This window comes from Lingula anatina, chromosome 9 (assembly GCF_051362555.1).
Source record: "Lingula anatina isolate TDL-2025a chromosome 9, LinAna3.0, whole genome shotgun sequence".
Lineage (NCBI taxonomy): Eukaryota > Metazoa > Brachiopoda > Lingulata > Lingulida > Lingulidae > Lingula > Lingula anatina.
In genome coordinates, this window is record NC_141775.1 from 5,640,191 (window position 1) to 5,662,233 (window position 22,043).

At 37.0% G+C, this 22,043-nt stretch overlaps 2 protein-coding genes across 9 annotated transcripts in view; one reads left to right on the forward strand and one right to left on the reverse strand.

Moving 5' to 3' along the window:
- Window positions 1–21,328, forward strand: part of LOC106164505 (chloride intracellular channel protein 4-like) — a 30,125-nt gene extending 8,797 nt beyond the window's left edge. Inside the window, exons 1-3 of one of the 8 annotated variants that reach the window (XM_086996143.1) lie at window positions 3,627–3,646; window positions 9,297–9,569; window positions 17,823–21,328. In XM_086996143.1, the coding sequence (XP_086852269.1) occupies window positions 17,948–18,748 (801 nt within the window). In that variant the 5' untranslated portion in view covers window positions 3,627–3,646; window positions 9,297–9,569; window positions 17,823–17,947 and the 3' untranslated portion in view covers window positions 18,749–21,328. Of the gene's footprint in view, window positions 1–3,626; window positions 3,647–4,419; window positions 4,672–6,670; window positions 6,828–7,613; window positions 8,086–8,169; window positions 8,189–9,296; window positions 9,570–11,977; window positions 12,250–17,822 lie in introns of those variants that run through there. The other 7 variants (XM_086996137.1, XM_086996139.1, XM_013542443.2 and 4 more) reach the window with 7 other exon arrangements.
- Window positions 1,196–3,480, reverse strand: LOC106164485 (uncharacterized). The gene is made up of 5 exons (XM_013542418.2): window positions 3,348–3,480; window positions 2,649–3,014; window positions 2,064–2,306; window positions 1,564–1,658; window positions 1,196–1,289 (listed from the first exon to the last, which is right to left on the reverse strand). Coding segments are annotated over exons 2-5 (702 nt in total). The 5' UTR covers window positions 3,012–3,014; window positions 3,348–3,480; the 3' UTR covers window positions 1,196–1,288.
- Window positions 21,329–22,043: the final 715 nt, after the last annotated feature.

A 22,043-nucleotide genomic window follows, 5' to 3' on the forward strand; every position in this document is an offset into this window, starting at 1 on the left:
ATCTTTTCTATCAAAGCCGTGCAATTAGAAGTTTTTATTTGAAATGACATTTTTAATTTAAATATATAGCATCTAATAATTTAATACTTATCACTAGAAGTCCGCAAAACAGACCCTCTTCGATAAGTGGATATTTTGGTGGACAATGGTATAGGCCTACCACGCTAGACGTTTCAATAACAAGTTTTTTTTTTATTCTGGATTGATAATGGGTTAGAAGGTAGATTAGAATGAAATACCTTTTTGTCGAGAAAAAGTAGCAATATTTAAAATAGGTCTCGCGACGAAAAGTTAATTTTTTCAGTAAAAAAAGGACCCTTCTCTAAAATTGCTTCACCCCTCTCAACCCCGAGTTAGCAGATAAGGTTATGCCGCCGCCAATTGCATGCAGTATACAACATATTCTATGCCGGGCTTTGAGATCAAATGTATACTTCAACGCGTTTGAATTTTATGAATTAGAGTTGAATTGATTTCTCCTGGCTGAGACAACTTGCGCAGGAGGCTATCGCTTTCTTGTGGTAAGTAGTGCTGCGCATGCGGCATTTAGAGCTGTGTCCATTTGACGCTAAGCGCTCAGGCAGAAAGGACACAACTACATGCACATTAAAAAATGATATATGTAATATAAACGAGCATTTTAAGTAATTATGATGAGCAGATAAAAAGTGAATCGGTGAATCGGTGAATTCTTGCTTCTTCAATGCAAACACTCCATAAGAGACATTTTGTTTTTGAACGAGCATGGTAACTCGAAATATGCTTTATTGGCAAGTCAGGATTCCCCTAGACAAGGGTGATCTAGTACCAGCGATGAAGAGGCAAGACGCCTTTGTTGAAAATGCCTGTGAGAGAATACCTTCAGATAAGAGTGCCCTAATTGGTCTGATGGGGATAGGATATCCCAGTAGTAACTGTTACGATTGTAAGATGATTGACATGTTTATGTACCGTATGTCAAACTGTAGTATCGTCTTTATTCCTGTTTTTTTTTTCAACTAACATGAGCGACGATAGCGTCAGCATTTACAGTTTAATAAAGTGTTTGTGTTATTATACTATTTGCAGTGTCCATGATTATATAGGAAAAGTATACTATAGTTATCCGCCATTTTTACCAAAAAATGTTTTAAAAAATTAGAAAAGAGTTTAAGCCAACTAGAAAAGAGTTTCATAACTAACAAGAACAAACAAATTATACACAATATAGACTGATTTATTGCCCATCTAAATCGAAAAAATAACCGATCGCAACCAAGAACTCCAAATAGTTGGTGGTGGTTACTCTTCTGAAAATAAAAGTGAAAAATTCTAACTGTTCAGAGTAGTTCTTTAATTATGTGAAATTACGTTGCTATAGTATCAATAATACTACGGCCGACACCTTTTAAGTATTAAACTTTAAGCCACAATTTGTGTTCACAAAACGCGTTGTTATGTAATAAACCTAACGTTAAGAAAATCAACATAAAAGTAGACCATTAAACTGCTGAAATAGTAAGCCCAAAGTGAGGATGACTTTATGAGTAGATGTTTTCAGACTTGGATAATTATAATATTTACCAATTTAAGAGTGCATCAAGGAATTCTTTCATTTCTTTATCCGTGACATCATTTTCAGTCTCGGTGTCGTCTACATCTGGCCCACGATTGCCTCTCTGAAGAGGGAAAATAAGTTGACATCAAGAGGAGAAAAAAGCTAAATTTACCCATGAGGCAGTATTATGTATAATTGCATGAAAAATAAATGAACGAGGTAATAAAAATAAAATATTAATCGTGGTTTTGAAACAAAAAGGGTACCGAGGACGAAAGCGTATGCACAAGTCTGATAATTTTTGTTTAAATCGGTGGCTGTTAAGTTAATGAAAGCAAACGCGTATTGCTGTATCTTTCTTACTAAGAAAGCTGTTAAGTTTTTTTTGTGGCAAATATCAAATTATCATCGATTGAAAATGCAAAGTTAAAATCACTCGACACTTGCCATTTCTTTTGATTATTTCAATCATAAAACATTAATTTTGGACATCATGAAAAAATCGCACTGGACTTTAAAAAATTACCCCTGACGAAAGCGAGCTCACTGCTTCTTGGATACAACTCAAGTAGGCGGCCTGGTTTCTACCAGTATAGGTGCGATAGAGTTCGGCTGCTCTGCCGCAGATGGTCTGAACCGCATCGTCTGTCGCCTTGCTGTCTGCCTTACGCACGTCCTCGGCACACTGACTGATGAAGAAGTCTCGGTTTGCTAGCTTCTCCCAGTAACCAGTTGGTCCACTTTTCTCGTCTCTCAATGTAGCAGGTCTCTGGAATTCAATACGATAGGTAAAGAAAGAACTGGAACAAATCAAAATGTTTTCTGGACAAAAAATGGGTCCTCTATATTGTAATTATGGTATGGGAGACAATTGAATGGAAGAATACAAGGAAACTTATATTTGGAACGAAGAAAAAATTTTCAGAAAGAACTTAAAATTCATTTAAACTATTAGCCAAGAACTTAAGGACTTAAATACTTTTTTTAATTTCTTGAATCATAAACAATGATACATAGCATTTTTAATTTTCAAGAAAACCTACTCAAAATATACTATTAAGCTGGTTAGAAATGTTCGATGCTAAAACAGTCAGTTTGTCAGTCAACTCACTGAAGCAGGCCTAGATTCCGCAGCCTTCCTTATACTGCCGACATAGGCTTGTTCGTTACGTTTTGTACCCTTTATGTACAGCCCATGGGCCCTCTGGCAAAGACTGGTGATAAGAGATATTGGCACGTCCAGGTTATTACTTGCAACATACACCGCACACTCTGTGATGAAGAAGGGACCGTTCTCGAGTTTTCGCCAGTAAGACTGCTGTCCAGTTCCTCGCTTCAGGCTCTTTCCATCCCGGTCACGAACAGGGACAGGCAAACGGATGCTATGCAGGCGGATGCGAGGCAAACTTTCAGTTCTGTGGACGTACAGCATTATTACCGCTGCCACAAGCAAACACACAAACGAAATCTTCATTGTCTGAAACAGGAAAGTAACCAGTAACAGAATACTCATTCCGTGTGACAGGTATGAAAGTAAGGATTTTAATAGAATTCTGGTATGGTTATATTTAAAATGCAAATTAAAGAATTGGAATTAACTTGCAACCAGAGATCTGGTTGAGTCAGCATGCCCACATAAGACGGAATGAAAAGAAAAAAACACCGAACTTTACTCTGTCTGGGACAAAGATATTGCTAAGCATAATCCGTGGTTAAAAACTTGAACCTCGAACCTTCATAACAAGTAGACTACGAAAACAGATTTTTTTGTCAGCAATAACCTACAATAAGTCAATAAAAACGTGGTTACCGCGAACAGTTGGTAATCCTGTGATATTCCTCAGTCGTTCTTCCTACTTCTTCAACTGCCAAACTACTGTGTGAAAGAGAATTTGAGCACAGGTTTTTATAGGGGAAAAGCACGTGGCGCTAGAGAACAGTGTTCAAACCCTCTGGGTAGGGCAACTACGTGGGATAACGGCTGACTGATTTTGTTGAAAAAATATTCAGGTATTTGGCAAATTGCCAAGTGCCATCACCCTGGTTCTCAGGGGTCTTACAGCATCTCACCCCAGCCCTGTGAACATTCCGTGACCAAAGTCAGCATTGGTGAGTTTCAAGCCGACCCTACTATTCCGGGTGGAACAACCAGAACGACGTGCCGTTATCATAAAGTTTGCATCCTCTTGAAAGCTCATTCTGAGCAGGGAATTATATCCGAAATAATTCCCTGTTCTGAGTTGGCGAAGGATGCTCGCCATGGGTTCTAGTTGTCTAATATGGAAAAATCGTCTGCTTATCATTTTTTTTTTGCTACGGTTTACATTTTATATGGTTTTACAGTAATTTCATCCCGCTTATTTATTTATTTATTTCAATGTTGTTTTAAGGTTATTTGTCACTTGGAAGTGTGACACATCAGTTTATAATACAAAACCGAAATTATCTTGAGCAGTCTTTAAAGAATAGGACAGGAAAGTAGGAAATATGTAGGGGGGTTCTTCTTCTTCTTCTTCTTCTTATTTTTATTAATTATACATTGACCTTTTTGAAAACAAAACGTTTTCGCTATGAATAAGCACTGATCATTCCTAAACAGGATTTAGAACTGTTTTTAAATTGTTTTGAAGAATCTAAAAAAAAAAAAAAAATGAAATGAATTTGACACAATTTCATGTCTTAACTGCTCACTTTTCATAGTAGCGGATAATTTCAATTTATTTCAACACATTGATCATTGTTTTATTTTTATTTTATTTGCAAACGCACATATGTTTGGCGAAATACTCGATCCTTTTGCGCCAGATATGTGTAAGTCATGGTCATTGATTTGGAAATCTTGCGATAGGTGGCAGTAGTTGACGCCAGAGTCGGACAAACCAGGGAATTATGTCTGATATAATTCCCTGGACAAACGCAAGCACATCGGAATGCAAGATGATAAAGTGTTATCTTGTTGTTTATCAGTAAAAATGAAATAAAAAATGGAATTCTGATCACCGATATGTCAATACAATTTTGAACGACATGCAGTAAGAGATTTGTTACTGACTGACATAGAATCCCATTTTGGACCAGGGATTTACCCTACTTCCGGTAAACTGATTACCGCTACAGTGGTGTAGCTTTTAATGGTAAGTTTTAATAAAATTATACCGCTGAATTTTGTTAATCTATCAGTAGAGCGTAGAGTAAAATGTACAAATGTATGCTACGGTTGATAAGTGAAGAGAAAAAATAAATAGATGTAATTTTAACAACAACAAGAGCGGCTACAGTATGACCTTAGTTTTCGGCATTTCAAGTAAACGTTTCTAGTTAAAAAGTTATATCACATGTACCCTGGTACAGTATAAGGCCTCAATACTCGTGGCAGTGTCAGAAACTCTCAGGGCTACAAGAGACGTAACTTACAACAACTGGCGTGCCGAAGTAATGCATAGCTAGAAATAAAATACTTAAACATTGTGAAACTGGTATGTGAACTGATACAAATCTGGAACACCCTGAGCTTCAGAGATAACTTGACACTAACCTCTTCACAATAGCCTATCTTCATCGTGTCAAGTTACCTCTGACCACATTCGATTGCCCCCGATATGGGCGGCCAAAAGGGCAAAAAATCATGTCGTCGATTCAGTTATGTTTCGTCGATTCACTGCCTTCCCATCGATTCAGTTTCAAGTTTAAATGATCCTGTCATAAATTCAACATCTACTTTCGTCAATTCAACTGTCAAACATTTCTCATCTACGGTGTATTAAAACTAATGCTGTCACTATTTTCGTCGATCGTGTAACTATTCTCGTCGATCGTCTAATCTCGTCGATCGTCCAACTAATCTCGTCGATCGTGTAACTATTCTCATCGATCGTCTGAAGACGATAGTGTCCCTGTCGTAGTGAAGAGGATAGTGTCAAGTTATCTCTGAAGCTCAGGGTGATCTGGAAGGACTTGAATTGCAAATGATATACTGTACGTACTTCAGTGTGGGACAGAGGAAACAGTTTACCCGGGAAGTGTATATTAATCGCATTGAGAGTTTCTAACACAGGAAGTTATGAGGCCTTACCTACTTAATGTGTGAGGCAGAAAACTAAGACCCCATTTCCAGAGATTAGATCGATCTACTTTAGATCGACCTAACTCCCCGGGGGTTCACGCTAAATAACTGTCAGCCGAGTGGACACGAAAGTTAATTACCCCCTTACAGCTTGTAGTAGGTGGGACAGACATTTAAGCCGGATTATCTGACAGTAATCTAGTGAGACTCCCCACGGGGATAGATCGATCTAAAAGTTCTGGGAATACAGCCTAAGGTAAGGATTCTCAGTACTAGTATTTATATTTTTAAAGAACTTTTATGAAATTTAAATGCAGTAGTACAGGTTTTAATCTCTCATAACCCTTAGTAGGGTGGGTTTCATTTTTTAAAACGTGAGACGTTAATAAAATTATTATTATTATTATTCAGGCTATACTACACAGTATAGATGTAATTACTATAGTAACAAACTTGGTCTAAAAACTAATGAAGTCAGAATGACTTTTTCTCAAACCCCTTCCATCTCTCCCTCCCTCCTATTCTAGGCATTCTCTCTCACACACTCACACTCACACACACACACAGAAACACACTCATGAACTCATTCACACACATAAACACACACTCACACACTATAAAGTAATATCTTTAACCTGCTAATTAAATATGAAATTACTTAAGTCTGCAAAAAATCGATAAGTTGAAATAATTATACAAATCCACCTATTTGAATTTCAAAGGAAAATGTTACAGACAACACAGCAGTGTCTGCTAGCTGTTATTCAAACATTAGAGACTGTGACAGATGGCACTAACTACTACCATGGCTTATAGAGTTATTTTCTTTATTATTTTGTTATTATTTTCATTTAATATTATCTTCTTTTCTGACTTTTTTGTCATCTGAGAAAAGATCTGCAAGTTTAAATTTGACCTAGGTGCTGTTCCATTAAAAAGGAATGTTTCACTTTTTAAGTGGAAAGGTCCCCACCCCTCTTTTAAATTGTAGGCTACATGACTGATGGTGGCACAGTTATAGTTGCCAGGACTGGATTTTCTTATCACCAGGCATAAGACCCCCGTGTTTTTGAAAAGAGAAATGTTGTTCTGATAACCTGCAGATAAAACTATTAGATTGTAATTCAATACAGTTAACTCCTAAAGGTAGTGCTAATCTGGCTGAGATTAGTTGCTGGCAGTTTGTAGGCAAGCACAGGGTGGCAGGTGGGTCGTAGATGTGTAGAGGTAGGCCAAGTTTTGTTCACAAGTTCAAAGTTGGTCTTCACCTTTGGGTATGATTTTTATGTATGTTTTTCATCATTTTTGCCTTTTTTGAGTGAGTTGTTGTGTTTTAAGGTGTTCTATTTCTCCCAATTTGATAAAAATTGAAAACATTCATCGCGTGGTATTTTGATGCAGAGAGAATCCATGCAAACAATTGAAAAAAAAATTGTTAACTAAATGCTACCCTGACTTACTGACTCCATCGCACAACAGACCCCAAATATTTAAAAACCATTGCCTTAACTTTGACAGAGCTAATGAACATAAACAAAATATATTGCCTCCAAGTTCCTGTGAATAAGCAATTCATTTTTTTTATTCCAGTCCAAGGCTAATCATTCAGTGCTTTAAGTCTTAAAAAAAGAATGAAACATACCACCGACACCAGATATTCAACAGGAAATTATAAAAATCTACATTTAAAACCACATAAATATCTTTCTCCTTGAAAATTACCCACATGGCAAACAATTTGTGCTACTAGGCACTTGCCCCAGACAATTGCACATCTAAAGAGGTACCAGGCTAGTAGAAAAACTTAAGTTTAATTAAAAAAACAAACTCACATTAAGACCAAAATTGCCTGAAATGCTAGCTGCTTAGAAGTTTTTGACACAGTCATTTCTTGTGACATAGAAATGATCCATAATTTCATTTTTACCCTAGTTAAGATAATTCCTTCGAGATAAAATAAATATCTGATACTGTTGATGTTTTTTTGTAGTATTTTAAAATAATTTTCCTGTTCTAAGTAAGTCATTGTCTTAATGCTTTGACCCTTATATACAAGATGTCAGTGCTCTATAATGTTACGTGAGATCAGAAACATATTGAGGTCTCCTCTGATGTGAGTTGGTCAATGTTGAATTTTTTTCACAAAATGGAATCAAGTTAAACTTGGTCAGTTTAGGAGAGATAAAACAATACTATTATCATTATATTTTATCAAAATTTACCTAGTCAAAATGCCTCTTATAAGAAAGATAAAATTTAGTGCCACTTCTATTTTCCGTACTCCAACAGTGTGTGTAAACTGGCTTTATTTCTGGGCCAAGTCACATCGCAGGGCAGATATATATAAACTACGGAGACAGCTGACTCTACATAATGTGCATATGCGGCTTGGATGGATAGCAGTTCAGAAAACTGTACTGTAACATGGCACACTAAGGTTTACCTGAACCTGGAGTAGTCCTGCTGATGTCATCAGACAGCCTGAGTATGGAAATCACTTATTAAGATTTAATAGAAATTCTTGGTACCTTTTTTTTTTTAGAAAAGTGTATTTTATGTTAAAAATCCTGATTTAAGAGACATGAAAGGTGAGTTTCGTTTGAATCGGGAAGCATAACACGTAACACGGCAATGGGTGTGCCAAATAGTAATTTAACTTCTGATAAATGTTCATGTGAAAGATGTTCATACTTGTTGTTTATAACATAAATTTTATAACATATCAAGGTTTTGCAGACTAAAGTATCTTCATAAAAGCAGATTAAAGATCTTACTTAAGTGTGTGTGTGTTTGTTTACATGTATGGGAATTAGTTCACAAATGTGATTCTTCGTGTGTGTGTGTGTGTGTGTGTGTGTGTGTGTGTGTGTGTGTCTTTGAGAGAGAGAGAGAGTAAGAGAGAGTGTGTGTATCATATGCATGTGAAAGTGCATGTGCTTGACTGACAAAATGTGTATGATTCTGAAAAGACTGAAATGTTCACTTTTTGTGGAATGACCCATAGGTTTTAACTTAGATCTGTGCTAAACACACCTGAAGTATGCACATTTTCCTGAAATGTGTTCAAAGACATGGCAGATGGCAGACAAATCAGTTAAACTGTTTTTATAATACAATGGGTTCTCTACTATAATTGCTCTGTGATGTACAATATGATATGAAACAGGTTTTGAAATTGCCTCTGAAAATACATGGTTTAAAAGTACATCCTCGCTGAAAAGAGATAAAATAGAGGGTTGGATGTCAAGTCTCACAAGAAGGAACACTTTTCAGCTCTTTAGAAACAATTAACTTGTAGTTTTTTATGAGGACATTTTTTATCTTTGTTCCTTAGACAGGTGCTTTCTGATCTATTGTGGTATAATTGATATTTAAAATGGAAGGAAAAGAGAATAGTGAATATTTGAGGTGGGCGTGGTCGGACAGTGGATGAAAACCAGGCTCACAGTGTAATTTTTTTATTTCAAAATTTACCAAGAGAGATGTAAAGTCTTCAGTTCTGGGGAGATATATGTAATTTGGATTCAAGGGGGAAACAAATACTTGAGTACAGGTTTGTAAAACACTATGTGCAGTATGAGTAAAGATAAGGATGGGTATTTAATTAGATATTTCATCAAAGCCATACTGGTCAGAGAAAATTGTTAATTCCCTTTACGGATAAAGTTACAAATTACAATCCATTAATTTTTTTAGGTGAAAGAAGAAGAAAAAGCTTATTGGAGAGAAAACTTTAGAGCGTTCACACCACCTGAGCAGGTGAGGAAGTGAAGGTAGCCATTATACAGCACACCCCATCAGGATGTCATCCAGAGAGAATGGAAAATGATAACTTTGTCTCCTCAGACATAAATATGTCACTGTAACTGCTGGTGACATCAATATAAATGAGTCATCTTGATGACATATGGAGAAAATGAGAAAGATGCAATCTTCAGATACAGCGCGGAACAGGAGGCCCTCCACACAGTGAGTAGAAGCTAGATGGAGTTATTAAGATTGATTTTTTACAAATGTGTGTTTGTTTCTAGCTTTTGATCGTTTAACCTCTCCCCCCCCCCCCCCCTTTTTTTTTTTGCTTTACATTTTGCTCTCTCTGGAAAATAAATTTCCCATCTTTTTTAATCCATTGAAATAGAGAATATACATTGGCATTTGCATCTCAGTTAAATAATGAAATAATCAATGAAAATTAATGACCCATTCTTCATATTTTGTAACATCCTGAAGGATTGTTATGTAAAATGAAAGAGAAACAGAATATTCAAATCCATGAGCTCGTTGTTCAAATAAAAGGATTTAATGTTATTTACTATCAACTGGTTTAAATTCCTTTTCACTTGAATGGCCTGAAAAGGAAATGACTTCAAATAATTTACCACGTAATGCCCCTTTAAAATCTTACTCAGGGCTCCTTGTTGAATTGGGGAATTTAAACCAGTACTAAAGTAATCCTATTCTAATTTTAGTAAAGACTAGCTTGGACCCTTACCACTTGTTACTCAGTCCAAGGTTAATGATAAGTCATGAAATTTATTTATAACCAAAAATTTTATATAGAAGTGGTTAAAAAATTCCGCTTGGTCTAAAATAATATAAACCAACTGGTTGGTTTGAAGAAATGTTATCCTGAAGTGAACTCATGGTGAGTATAATGTGGAAAACCCCCAGGTGATAAATTCCCAGACCAGTGGTTAAATGCAATTAACTATGGTTAAACGCAATTTAATCATAGCACTCAGGCATCATGTGAAATGGAAAATTAAATGAATAGAAAAGTTCCAAAATGGACCAAATTAGCTTCCTGAGTCAGGAGATGTTTACCGAAATGGGTTTGTGCCAAAAAATTGATCTATTATTCAAGCAGAAGTTTAACAGTCCTTGTGTTAGTGCCTTGAGCGAAATGGCAGGGCTACAAGTGAATGTTGGAGCAATAGATTCAATTTGCAAAAAGTAAGATTCATTGTATTGTTGCAGGAAATAGCCTTGCTGTTGTAGGCTGGAAATAAAATGGATGTTTTTTCAGATTCGTTTCATCTGCCCATGTTTTAAGAAGCTACAACTTTCAGGACTTGTTTAAATGTCACCAAGTGTTTTCTTTCAAAACTTTAAAACTGAATGGCTTAATTTGCTGTATTGTAAAAACAATGAACTGCATGCGGTCTGGAAGTGATTTTACAATCCCAGCTGGAATAATAATAATAATAATAATAATAATAAATAAAAATAAATACATAAATAAAATTGAAATTAAACTAAAAAAGAATGGACAAGATATGAAACTCACAACATTTATTATAATAAATTAAATAAAGACAGATTGAGGAAAAAGTGCAAGTTGGACCATATACTGCCTTTTGAATTATTCAGTTTAAGCAAATCTGTCAAATTTTTCTATGGATAAAGTCAGGCAAAAAATATATCTTTAATCATTGATTTCTGGGCTTTATGACATGTTTTGGTGCCTTGTTGGCCTTAAGGGAGGGCCTATCAAATCATAATTATGTTGATATTGCATGATATTTCTTTTGTAGCATTGCCAAAATATTTCCTGACTAGAAAAGCCTCTAGCACAGAACATGATTCCAGATATTTGAGATAAAAGATGTCTGGTGCACTGGGTTCACTTCAGGAGATAACCTCTTTTAACAATTACTCACGGGATCATTTTACACAAATAATAGCTTTTAACAAGATCAGCTAGAAGTTTAGGATTGAAGATTCAAGTGTGCAGTTTCTCTTGCTAAATTAGGATTTAACATTGAATATTTGATAAAGGTAATTGCTTTGCCAAAGTAGGGCTTATAAGATTTTAAAGAATGTCATGGATCTGGATTCAGATAATATACTTGAGATTTTTATTTCTTATTTAGTATAGAGTTACATGTAGATCAATCCAAATTTATATTGTCAGATTACCAGAGATCACTACAGATGGAGGTTGTACATGAGGCTTACAATTGAGAGGGAATGGAAGGGGTCTTGTCGGGGGTGGGGAAGGGGGTGGGGGGGGGGTAGGAGAGGGTTGCCTACAGTATGTGAAGTTTGACTGCATGATACCTGAATAGGAACAATTTTAAAGCAGTGTCTAGTTTAAGTTGACCTGAGTGTAACCATGCCTTTTAAGGCCCTTTTTTACATTAAGTACTCCTGCAACAGTTGCCGGAGGGGGGCCTATTTTGTCAGTAAGGGGTGGTGCAGTCAGTTTTGTATGGCACCAGTATGACTGGTCATGCCTTGTACTATGGGGAGATGGGCCGGGGGGGGGGGGGTACTCCCTATCACAAGCTCCAAATGTACCAATCAAAAATTAAACCAATGGACTGGCTAGGTCAGATGTAGAGCTGGACCACTGTGGAAGAGGCTCTCCACTATCACGTCATGCATCAGACCTGAGTCTGCAGTATTGACTGCAGGAGGGTTCTGGAGGTCAAAGCATCCTGCTGTAGGCGCTGCATTTGGCTGGTGTTTTTACCAGAATAGAATTGACCAGTCTGGTCCAGAGCTGGCTAGCTGTTGACCACTGGTCAGTGGAGTGGTGCTATAGTCAGTGGTCAGTTTCAGTCAGTGGTCAGTCTAAGCCAGTGGTCAGTCAGACTGTCCTGTCCTGTTTCGGCTGGTTCTGATGTATGGAGTCTTTTAGTGGCAGGTAAGGTACTAGGGTCAGCTGATTACTGGTACAGGTGTTATAAATTGTAGGATTTCTTTGGTCAGCTGGGTGGATCAAGAGATACACTGAATTACTGAATGATCGACTGATATGTATTGATTAACTCCTTGTGTAAATATTTGGTAATTTGTTTTAAGCAAGTTATTCAGGGTGTACAAAATGGCATGAAGGAGCTCAATATGAATACTGAGAGGGAGAGAGAGAAAGAGAGAGAGAAAGAGAGAAAAAGAAGACAGAGCTAGACAGATTGTGTGTGTGTGTGTGTCTGTGAGTAAGAGAAAGCAAGCCCGCTGTTGAAACTTTTATTAGTAAACCTAAGTTTGGTCAGCATGGTCAGTTTTTGGCCACTCCTTGCTCATGGCCAGGCTATTTCTACTATATATATATATATATATATATATATATATATATATATATAGATGCACGTACCAGATGCTGATATATACTGTATTCTTGCAGTCCACAGTCAAACTGGTGCCTTCATTTCTCCATAGCCCAGGACCAAGGTGTATTAAAATGGGCATGTATTGGTTAGAGAGTTTTATCTGAAATGTTTTTAATCCTGTTTTGATCTCTGTTTTATTTTTGGCAGTTGTATATCAAGCGGTTTTCCTTTTGTGTCACATTACAAAAGGGGACTGATATAAGTTTTTCTGTAGTTTACCTTTCTCTTAATTAGGCCGCATTCACATCGAGTTGAGCCATGGCTCTACAAAGCCACGACCTAAATATGGCGGACATACATGAAAGGAAAACCGCCTAATCTTTTAATAGTCTCTCCACCTCTCACATGCCTCCCCATGCGTCGTCCCTGCGGGGGTACAGTCATTAAATCTCGGCTCCATTGGGACGATACATGGAGAGGCGTGTGAGAGGTGGAGAGACTATTAAAAGATTAGGCGGTGTTCCTTTCATGTACGTCCGCCATATTTAGGTTGTGGCTTTGTAGAGCCATGGCTCAACTCGATGTGAATGTGGCCTAAGAGGTCAAGTCAAGTGAGCCAGTGGTCAAGCCATCTGAATAGGTGGTCAAGACATGTTAGTTGAACAGGTGCCTGTTTTGCCAAAAAAAAGTTCAGTGATTAAGCTAAAATTAGACTGCTATATTTTGATAGTTGACTAGTTAGTATGTCAAATTTGTGGTAGTGACTAATCACTAATATTTCAAGAATTTAGATTGTTACCTACAGGTAAATGGGCAACAGTCATTACTAAGGGTAAATATCATTGGAAAGACAATCAGAAGTCTTGTTGGGTCAGGTTTAAAGACTTCAAAATGAGGAAATTTGGACTCTGAAAGTTATTAAGACCAATGTTTGGGGCTAAAGTTGTTTTGTGAAAAAGGTGTCAGGTGGTCACTTATTTCCTTGGTGTGAGTGTGTAATACCTTATTTCCATATTAATTGCCCGCTGGTTCCCTGATGGCTTTTACCCTGAGTTTGTGCATTTAAATCGTCCTTTGGTTCCCTGGTGGCTTTCACTCTGAGTAGTCTCTACATACAAATTGCTTGTTAGTTCCCTGGTGGCTTTTACCCCAAGTTTCTCCATATAAATTGTTCTTTGTTTCCCTGGTGGCTTTAACCCCAGGTTTCTACATATAGATCACCCTCTGGTTCCCTGGTGGCTTTTAACCGAGTTTCTACATTTACACTGTTCTTTGGTTCCCTGGTGGCTTCCACTCTGAGTAGTTTCTTCATATAAATCGCTCTTTGGTTCTCAGGTGGCTTTCACCCAGAGTTTCTCCATGTTAATTGTTCTTTGGTTCCCTGGTTGGCTTTCACTCCAAGTAATTTCTGCATTTAGATTGCCCTCTGGTTCCCGGATGGGTTTCACTCCGAGATAGAGTCTGATTAACAGTTAATCGTAATACTGTAATCTTGTAAAGATGCCTGTGCTGTTTCTAACTAGTTAAATTTCAAATTTGAAATTGTCGGTTATTTATTTATTTATTTATTTATTTATATATTTATTTATTTATTTATTTATTTATTTATTTATTTTTTTTTTGTCTAAAAAAAGTTCAATTTTGGAAAAAATCGAGTAGAATATGTGCATAGACATATTAAATAGTTATTGCAACAGACCCAACTGTACTATAACAGACTGTATTCTGTAGTGCAGACTGAATATGTGGATATGTATCAGCTTGGAAATTGGATCACATCAGCCAGTAAGTGAGGAGAGGGGAGGAGGAAGACTTCTCTCTGTTAACTATAGTATACCACAGCTGTTCAATTAAGCAAACAAGTTATAGTTCTGTTTAATTTGAGGACTGTTGACAGTTCTGTCTGCTTGTTTTTTGGAAACAATCGTGTCTGTCACATGACATACTGAAGTGTTCTGGTCTTGTCGATTTTATAAGTAAGTACATATTTCAAAATGGGGTAGGGAAATCACAGGTAGGACAGAGAAGTGTATTGGCCATGTTTTGTAACTCACTAGTATCCAGGTAAGTTTACTTGGCCATTTTTTTCCTTTTTGCCCAGCTTGGATTAGAATGCTCAAAACTATGACTTGCCCACAAATTTAATGTTAAATAAAAAGTGCCATTTCTGGATCTTATACCGATAAGTATCTGAATGAGTAATTTCCGTTCCTGATTTGAATATAAAATGGTTGCCTGATGTCAGCTGTGACATAAAGATGACACGACATTGTCAAGACACACAGGAATGGATGATTTGTGACATTTATACTTACCAGCTTTGAATAATTGAATGCATTTTCAAAAACTGATATTTTTATGATCATTTGACTCTTTGATTCTTTAATTATTTATGTAATTTATGAAATAATTAATGTTAAATATCCAACTGTAACAAATCGAGTATAATCTGATTTGATATATATTCAGGACGGGATGCCTGAATACTAAGTAATTTTGATTTTGATTAAATAGCCGCATGCATAGAGAGAAAAAAGTATGTGTTTGAGGCACTGAAATAACTCTCACTTCCTCTTTCTCTCTGTCACATACACCAGCAAACAGATGTACACGCACACAATCACACATGCATAAATATACACACACACAGACACACATGCACAAACATATATATGCAAACACACTCACAAATGCACACACAAACAAACATTATTTACATTAAGAAATTATGCCAAAAATTGGGTGGTCACACTCACAAATATGTATATACTAGTACATACACAAACACTAGTAAAAAATTACACATAAACTTATACACATAAGCATATACCCTCTCACACACACACATACACACAGACACATACACACAGTCGCACACACACATAGATACACATACCTAAACACACACATACACAGCCATTTCCCTCTCCAGGCATATGGCTGACCCTCGGCCCTCCGAGACAAACCTTGTGGGGTAAAGCAATCATGTTATGACAGTGTCAGTGGCATTGATTGTTTTCATGGCATTTAGCTCCAGACTGACCTTCACAGTATGTGTGAGATAAAGATGCGGGCAGAGTAAAGAAGACAAAAGTCTAAATATATATACAATTATAAATGGGGCCTGGTTCACAAAAGAAACTACAGCCAAAAGTTGGTTGAAATTTTAGACCAATATTTCAGGCAGTTTTGATCCAAGATAAGTTAGTTTATACATCAAATCAAATGAAATATTGTGTCAGTTTCATGACAAAAGAAGACTGAGAATATTTGATTGGCATCCTGTTTCAAACTATTTGTAATTAGACAGCCTGGAGAGTTAGGTGGTATAAAATGGTTGAATCCAACTTGATTGAGAACGCACCATTAGATTGTTGGCAATGAGAGTAAGGCATTTAACTCGCTGTCAGCGTTTTTTTATTGATTGCTACTAATTGCTTGCGATGAGTCCATCAATCTTTTTTACTCGTAAAACTGAACACTTGGTTTGTTAAACCAGGATCTAACTCTTCCACAACATAGGTGTATAAATTGTCTGCTGTTAAGGTGGTCCCACTACTTTATAGTAGGAATAATTGTATGCAGTCAATTACCATCATGTTGTGTTCTTGTCACGCTGTCATATTCCATGCTGAGATCTATCTGTGACTTGATTGCAGGATGGTAATTTAGACCCCATTCCCATACCTAGATCAATCTAACAAGATCGATTTATCTCCAAGGGGTTTCTCGCTAAATTGCTTTCAGCTTAAGCGGCTTAGATGTCTGGCACACTTTCTAAAGCTGCTAAACAATAGTTTATTACCCCCTAACAGCTTCATTAGGCCTGCCAGACATCAGAGATGGAGATGGATCGATCTGTTAGAACAATCTAGGTATGAGAATGGGATCTTAGACAGATTAGAGGACTTAATGTTGTAAGAGCTTGGGTGTGAGATGTACTTTACATGTACACCTATTTGGTTGTTGAAGTCTTCAGGGTAGGTGCTTTCTTTACAAATTGTTCAGTCTTTTGAGTGTTCGGTCGAGTCTTTCAGGTTATCGGCAGACTGAAGGCTCTTTTCACATTGAACAGTACACTTAAGTGGACTGGTCCACGTTTATGACTTACTAGTAATACCGTGACCAATATGACTGCCGTCCATTTTTATCATCATTTTCATAATTCTATAAAGGCTAAACTTTTTCCAGACCCTCCCCCTTTCAGAGAGAATAAAAAGTGAAGAGCTAATGATAATTTCAGTAATTTTTCTGAAAGCGTACAGAGGGCCTTAACTCACCCACCCCCAGTAAAAAATGAGTTTACAGTTGGTAGACTTGTGAAAATGATGATACAAATTGGATGACCCCTAAGTAAATAGTGGGAATGGAACTTGTGCAGAACCCATGAAAGGACATCAAAACCAGCAGTAGCATTGATATCGTGACATGTACGGACCTCTAAAAGTGGACCAGTCTAGTTAAGTGCACAACTTGATAAGGAAAGGGCCTCTTGCTGTTTGTTCCTGCAGATTGTGGAAGATGTTTGTTTAGAGAGATGATTGATAATCTTTTCACATTTGTTGTGATGTTATATTATCTTGTTCAGGCCCGTAGCCAGGGGGGGTTCGGGGGGTTCGAAAGAACCGCCCCTTTTGCTGGGAAAAGGTCCACTCTGGGTAAAATTTGATCTAGGTACATGAAGTTTTTATGGGAAAAGGTCCACGTTTTCAGAAAAAGAACCCCCCTTTTGAAATTGCTGGCTACGGGCCTGTTGTTCCTGTAAATCATACCTAGCACTAGTACCATGTACTAGTGTCCTTTATGTGCTCTAGTTTTTCATATTGCAATGTACTAGTTGTACTGTTGTTGTGTCTGCCTGTAATCTGGCTTTAGGCTCTTGGTGCCATGCATTGTTTGCTTAATGATGAAGATGATTCATATAAGGGAAGGAAAAAACATTTTGAATCTTTTTTTTTTTGCATTAATTATGTGATTTGACAACAGATTTTGATTTGGTTATATATTTTAAGCTGTTGACTGAAACAAAATATTGTTCACAGTGAGTCCTTTACTTGAGGGGCATTTGATGTACTGAGATGGATGTTGTAAGCAATGTTTTTGCTTTATACTTAGTGCCACAGTTTACTGTTCAAGGCTTAATATTTATATAATTTTATTCTTTCAGGTAGAGTGAGTGAGCATTAAACATTGGTGTCATTGAGATATTTCCCACCTGGGAGGGACTTGACTCAGCAAGGTTCAACTGACATCGAAAAAACACAGGCAGCGGAACAATATTCAGTGCCAAATATGGCCAAGAACGGCCCAAAAGAGGGCACCACTGGTGACATGAATACGGAAATGTCTGTGCCATCCAATCACCTGGAGTTATTTGTTAAAGCAGGACGCGATGGAGAAAGTTATGGCGCTTGCCCATTTTGCCATCGCATGTTCATGATTCTGTTACTGAAAGCCAATGCTGGAGAACTAACATTCACAGTCACAACTGTCAATATGTCCAAGCCACCACCAGATTTCAAAAAGTTATCCAGTCGCTTGCCGGTTGTGGTGCATGGCAACGAGGTACTCTGCGACAGTGACGACATCGTGCAGTACATAGATGACAACTTTCCGAATCCTGACCTGCGGTTCAATAACCCAAAAGCTGCGGAAGCCTCGCTGGGGTGCTTCTCAAAGTTTTCCTTCTATATCAAAGAGGTGTCGCTTTCACCAACACATTTAATTTCAGAACTGATGAAAATGGACTCGTACTTAGCTGGGGCAAAGACCGAGTTTCTCTGCTGCAATGAGTTGTCCCATTTGGATTGTTTAATGCTACCTAAGCTGCACCACATCAGGGTGGTGTCCAAAGTTTTCAAAAATTTCGAGTTCCCGCATGAGTTTGTACACCTCTGGCGGTACCTAGCCAACGCGTACAGGTGCGAGGTGTTCCGTAAAACATGTCCGCCAGACCAGGAGATTATTTACCATTGGGCGAGCAAGCCAGAATTGCCGAGACTTTCCAAAGATGCCAGTATTATGTATGGGCCAGAAACTGTTCCAAGGTACACATTTGATGTACCTATTAAACAGATCAATGGTCATTGGTGAGCAGTCCTGTTTTTTTTTTTTTTTTTTTTTTTTTTTTTAATCCAATTCAGATATCCGATTTTTTCTTGGCAGCTTTCCAACTTGATTCATTTGGCCTCCAAACACATGGTTTTCAGCCCACCAAGCCATTTCTTACTACGTACTTATTTTCTTACAACTTAAAATCTGGTTGAGACAAGGATGATACGGACACTTTGGAGAAAGTCAACTATTTTAATTTTACACAATTATCATTTTGTATTTTGAATTCCTATATATAAAATGTATGTTCTAATCTGTTCTTGAAGATCTGCCTGTATTTATAATTATACTCAACTACAGCAAATTACACACACTTCTATGCACATTTTTCAGAATTTAAGATTTTGTTTCATGCTGTGATCTCAGAATACATTATAAGTAAGAGTATCAGGTATCTGTGGGACAGATGTATAGTAATGTATTGGGAAGAATTATATGATACATGTATGTAAATGTTCCTATGTGAGACAATCAGTCATATATTTAGGGGGATTTCATTTCAGAGATTTTACTGTTTTTTTGGAGCATCATTGATATAGGAAAGGGTTTATCCTTCTAAAAGGGTATATTTTTTGTGTGGGGATCCAAACTGGGGCTTTTACTGATTGTGCCCCCTTCACACTTCTATGCACATTTTTCAGAATTTAAGATTTTGTTTCATGCTGTGATCTCAGAATACATTATAAGTAAGAGTATCAGGTATCTGTGGGACAGATGTATAGTAATGTATTGGGAAGAATTATATGATACATGTATGTAAATGTTCCTATGTGAGACAATCAGTCATATATTTAGGGGGATTTCATTTCAGAGATTTTACTGTTTTTTTGGAGCATCATTGATATAGGAAAGGGTTTATCCTTCTAAAAGGGTATATTTTTTGTGTGGGGATCCAAACTGGGGCTTTTACTGATTGTGCCCCCCAACCCCCCCCCCCCCCCCCCCACCACCCCCACCCCCACCACCACCACCACACACACACCAAGAATCTGCATCTGTTAAACTATGGCATTAGTAGTTATATATATATATATATATCATCATGAGTTAGCAGAAAGGTTGGGTTCTTTTAAATGTTATCTTGAACACGAGATATGCAGCTTGCCACCACAGATGACGGTGAAGATGACAGCTTACATGATCAAAAGGCATGTTGGACCCAGTTGTGTGTATTCTTCATTTGTTGAATCATGATTGAGTATTTGATTGACAAAGCTGTACATGTATATATAGTTAAGCATACTACATATGGTTGTCATGCTGTTTGTATTAGTGGTCACCAACATCGTTTATGAGTTTTGGTAAATCTAGTTCTTGTCGCAGTGTTTGTGCAGATCTGATTAAGTTGACTGTTTGCTATTGCATGCATAATGCTGTAAGTTTATTGTACAATTGTGCAATTAGTAGAAACATTGTACAATTAAGTGATTTATTACTATCAAAGATCTGATGTTTAGTTTTTGTCTTTGATTTAATATGACGTAAAAGTGTTTTTTTTATTGATCTTATTTAGAAACATTTCTCCTTGAAGTGAAAGATCTGACAAATGCTGGTTGATAGAAAATTCGGTTTTACTTTGTTCTGTTGTTGTACATTGAACAAAAGCAACGATTAGTAATACCAACAATGTAAAGGGAATATTTTATGAAATGTTTTGTCTGTGAATTTCTGTTAAACAACAGACATGTTTTCATAGTGTATGCTGCAGCAGTATTTATGTTCTGTTTTTGAGGCTGACTAAGGGTCACCACACCTTTTTTGCATTTACACAGCTGCATTTCTAACTAAAGAAAAAATGTATATATTCTAGTGTATCCCACCAATTTTTAATGGTACACAATGTGAATCAAAATCGTGTCAAAATGTATCATAGCTTTGATAGGGCATTATAAGCCCAGTGTATAGCAGAAATGAGCCGATATATAATAGTCAAAATGAAGAAAGTACCGGCTTAAATACTTGGAAGATTATAGAGGGTGCAATGAGACACTTATTCCAATTAAGCTGCATGTTTTAAACTTAATTGCATATTTAATATCACTTTGATTAATACAGCAGCTGTATCAGTAGTTAAATATAGAAATGTTTTGACTGTAAGTAATATTAATGAGTTTAGTTTATTTTATGCAAATAGGAATACAGCTAATGGTTTCCTCAGATAGCTCTGATTTCACCCCATCCCCTTCTTGTATGGGGCATAGTAAAATGTATATGTAGGTAGCCAGTAGACAGTCACCACTGTGTTCTTCATGTAGATGCCACGTTGGAATATGAAGTGAGCACGGAATGACAGAATTTAAATTTTAGTGCTTATGGTATTCTGTGACTGACTCCACACAAGTCACTGAAGCCAGGTGTATGAATAGTTCCAATAGTACAAGTACATATGTCTGGGTGCTTGTGTGTGTGTGTGTGTGAGAGAGAGAGAGAGAGAGAAATATTAATTTTACTTGCCATGCTGCATGAAAACTAAAATCACCTCCGGTTCACGTATGGGTACTTACAGTATGAAGCAAGTGTACTCGCATAGCTTGAATAAAGACACCCACTAGGGTACAATGTAGTTGACTCCCTTACTGTTTTAAACATTCATTATAATAAGTAAAGGCATATATTGGTCATAAAACCTTTGTGAGCAAAAATGTTCATTGGATTGGTAGTTGGATCATGTATGAAAATTATCAAACAAGTCAAAAAAAAGCTAACGGTATGAAAGATTTTCGGCTTGTGTTTGGCATTTTCATATATATATGGTAAGACCTTTGTGTTAAAAAAATTCAGAAAATTTCTCAAACTAAGAAAATTGTTACGATTTCAAATATTTTCTAATCATCATACGGTATTTTCTGCCCCAAACTACTAAATTACTAAAATTGTTACGATCGATAATCATTTTTTTGATACGCAAATCTTACGCAAACCTTGCGCGTTACCAGTAAGGAAAATTCAGCAATCTCCACATCTAAAAGAATAACCAGATAATGTACTCGTACACACAGTTGACCTGCATACGTGAGCTGTTGCCCAAATTTTATTTAAGCAGTCTAAGTAAAGCGCAAAAACGAAGGACATTTTAGTGAAACGGAACACGGGACTATTTACTCTCTACCATGGGTAAGAGGTGCAGGGGAATCACTACTTCATAGCCGACACTTAGACCTCATTCCCAGAGATTAGATCGATCCAACTAGATCGACCTAACTCCCTGGGGGGTTCACGCTAAATAGTTGTCAGCCGAGCGGGCACGAAAGTTAATTACCCCCTTACAGCTTGT

What these genes read in the sequence shown, in the direction of transcription:
- LOC106164485 (XM_013542418.2), bottom strand. Translation starts at nt 3,011, where the DNA reads ATGAAGATTTCGTTTGTGTGTTTGCTTGTGGCAGCGGTAATAATGCTG. An exon ending in CGGAATCTAGGCCTGCTTCA is followed by an intron (nt 2,307 to 2,648) that starts GTGAGTTGACTG and finishes ATTGAATTCCAG; the next exon opens with AGACCTGCTACATTGAGAGA. An exon ending in TGAGCTCGCTTTCGTCAGGG is followed by an intron (nt 1,659 to 2,063) that starts GTAATTTTTTAA and finishes TTCCCTCTTCAG; the next exon opens with AGAGGCAATCGTGGGCCAGA.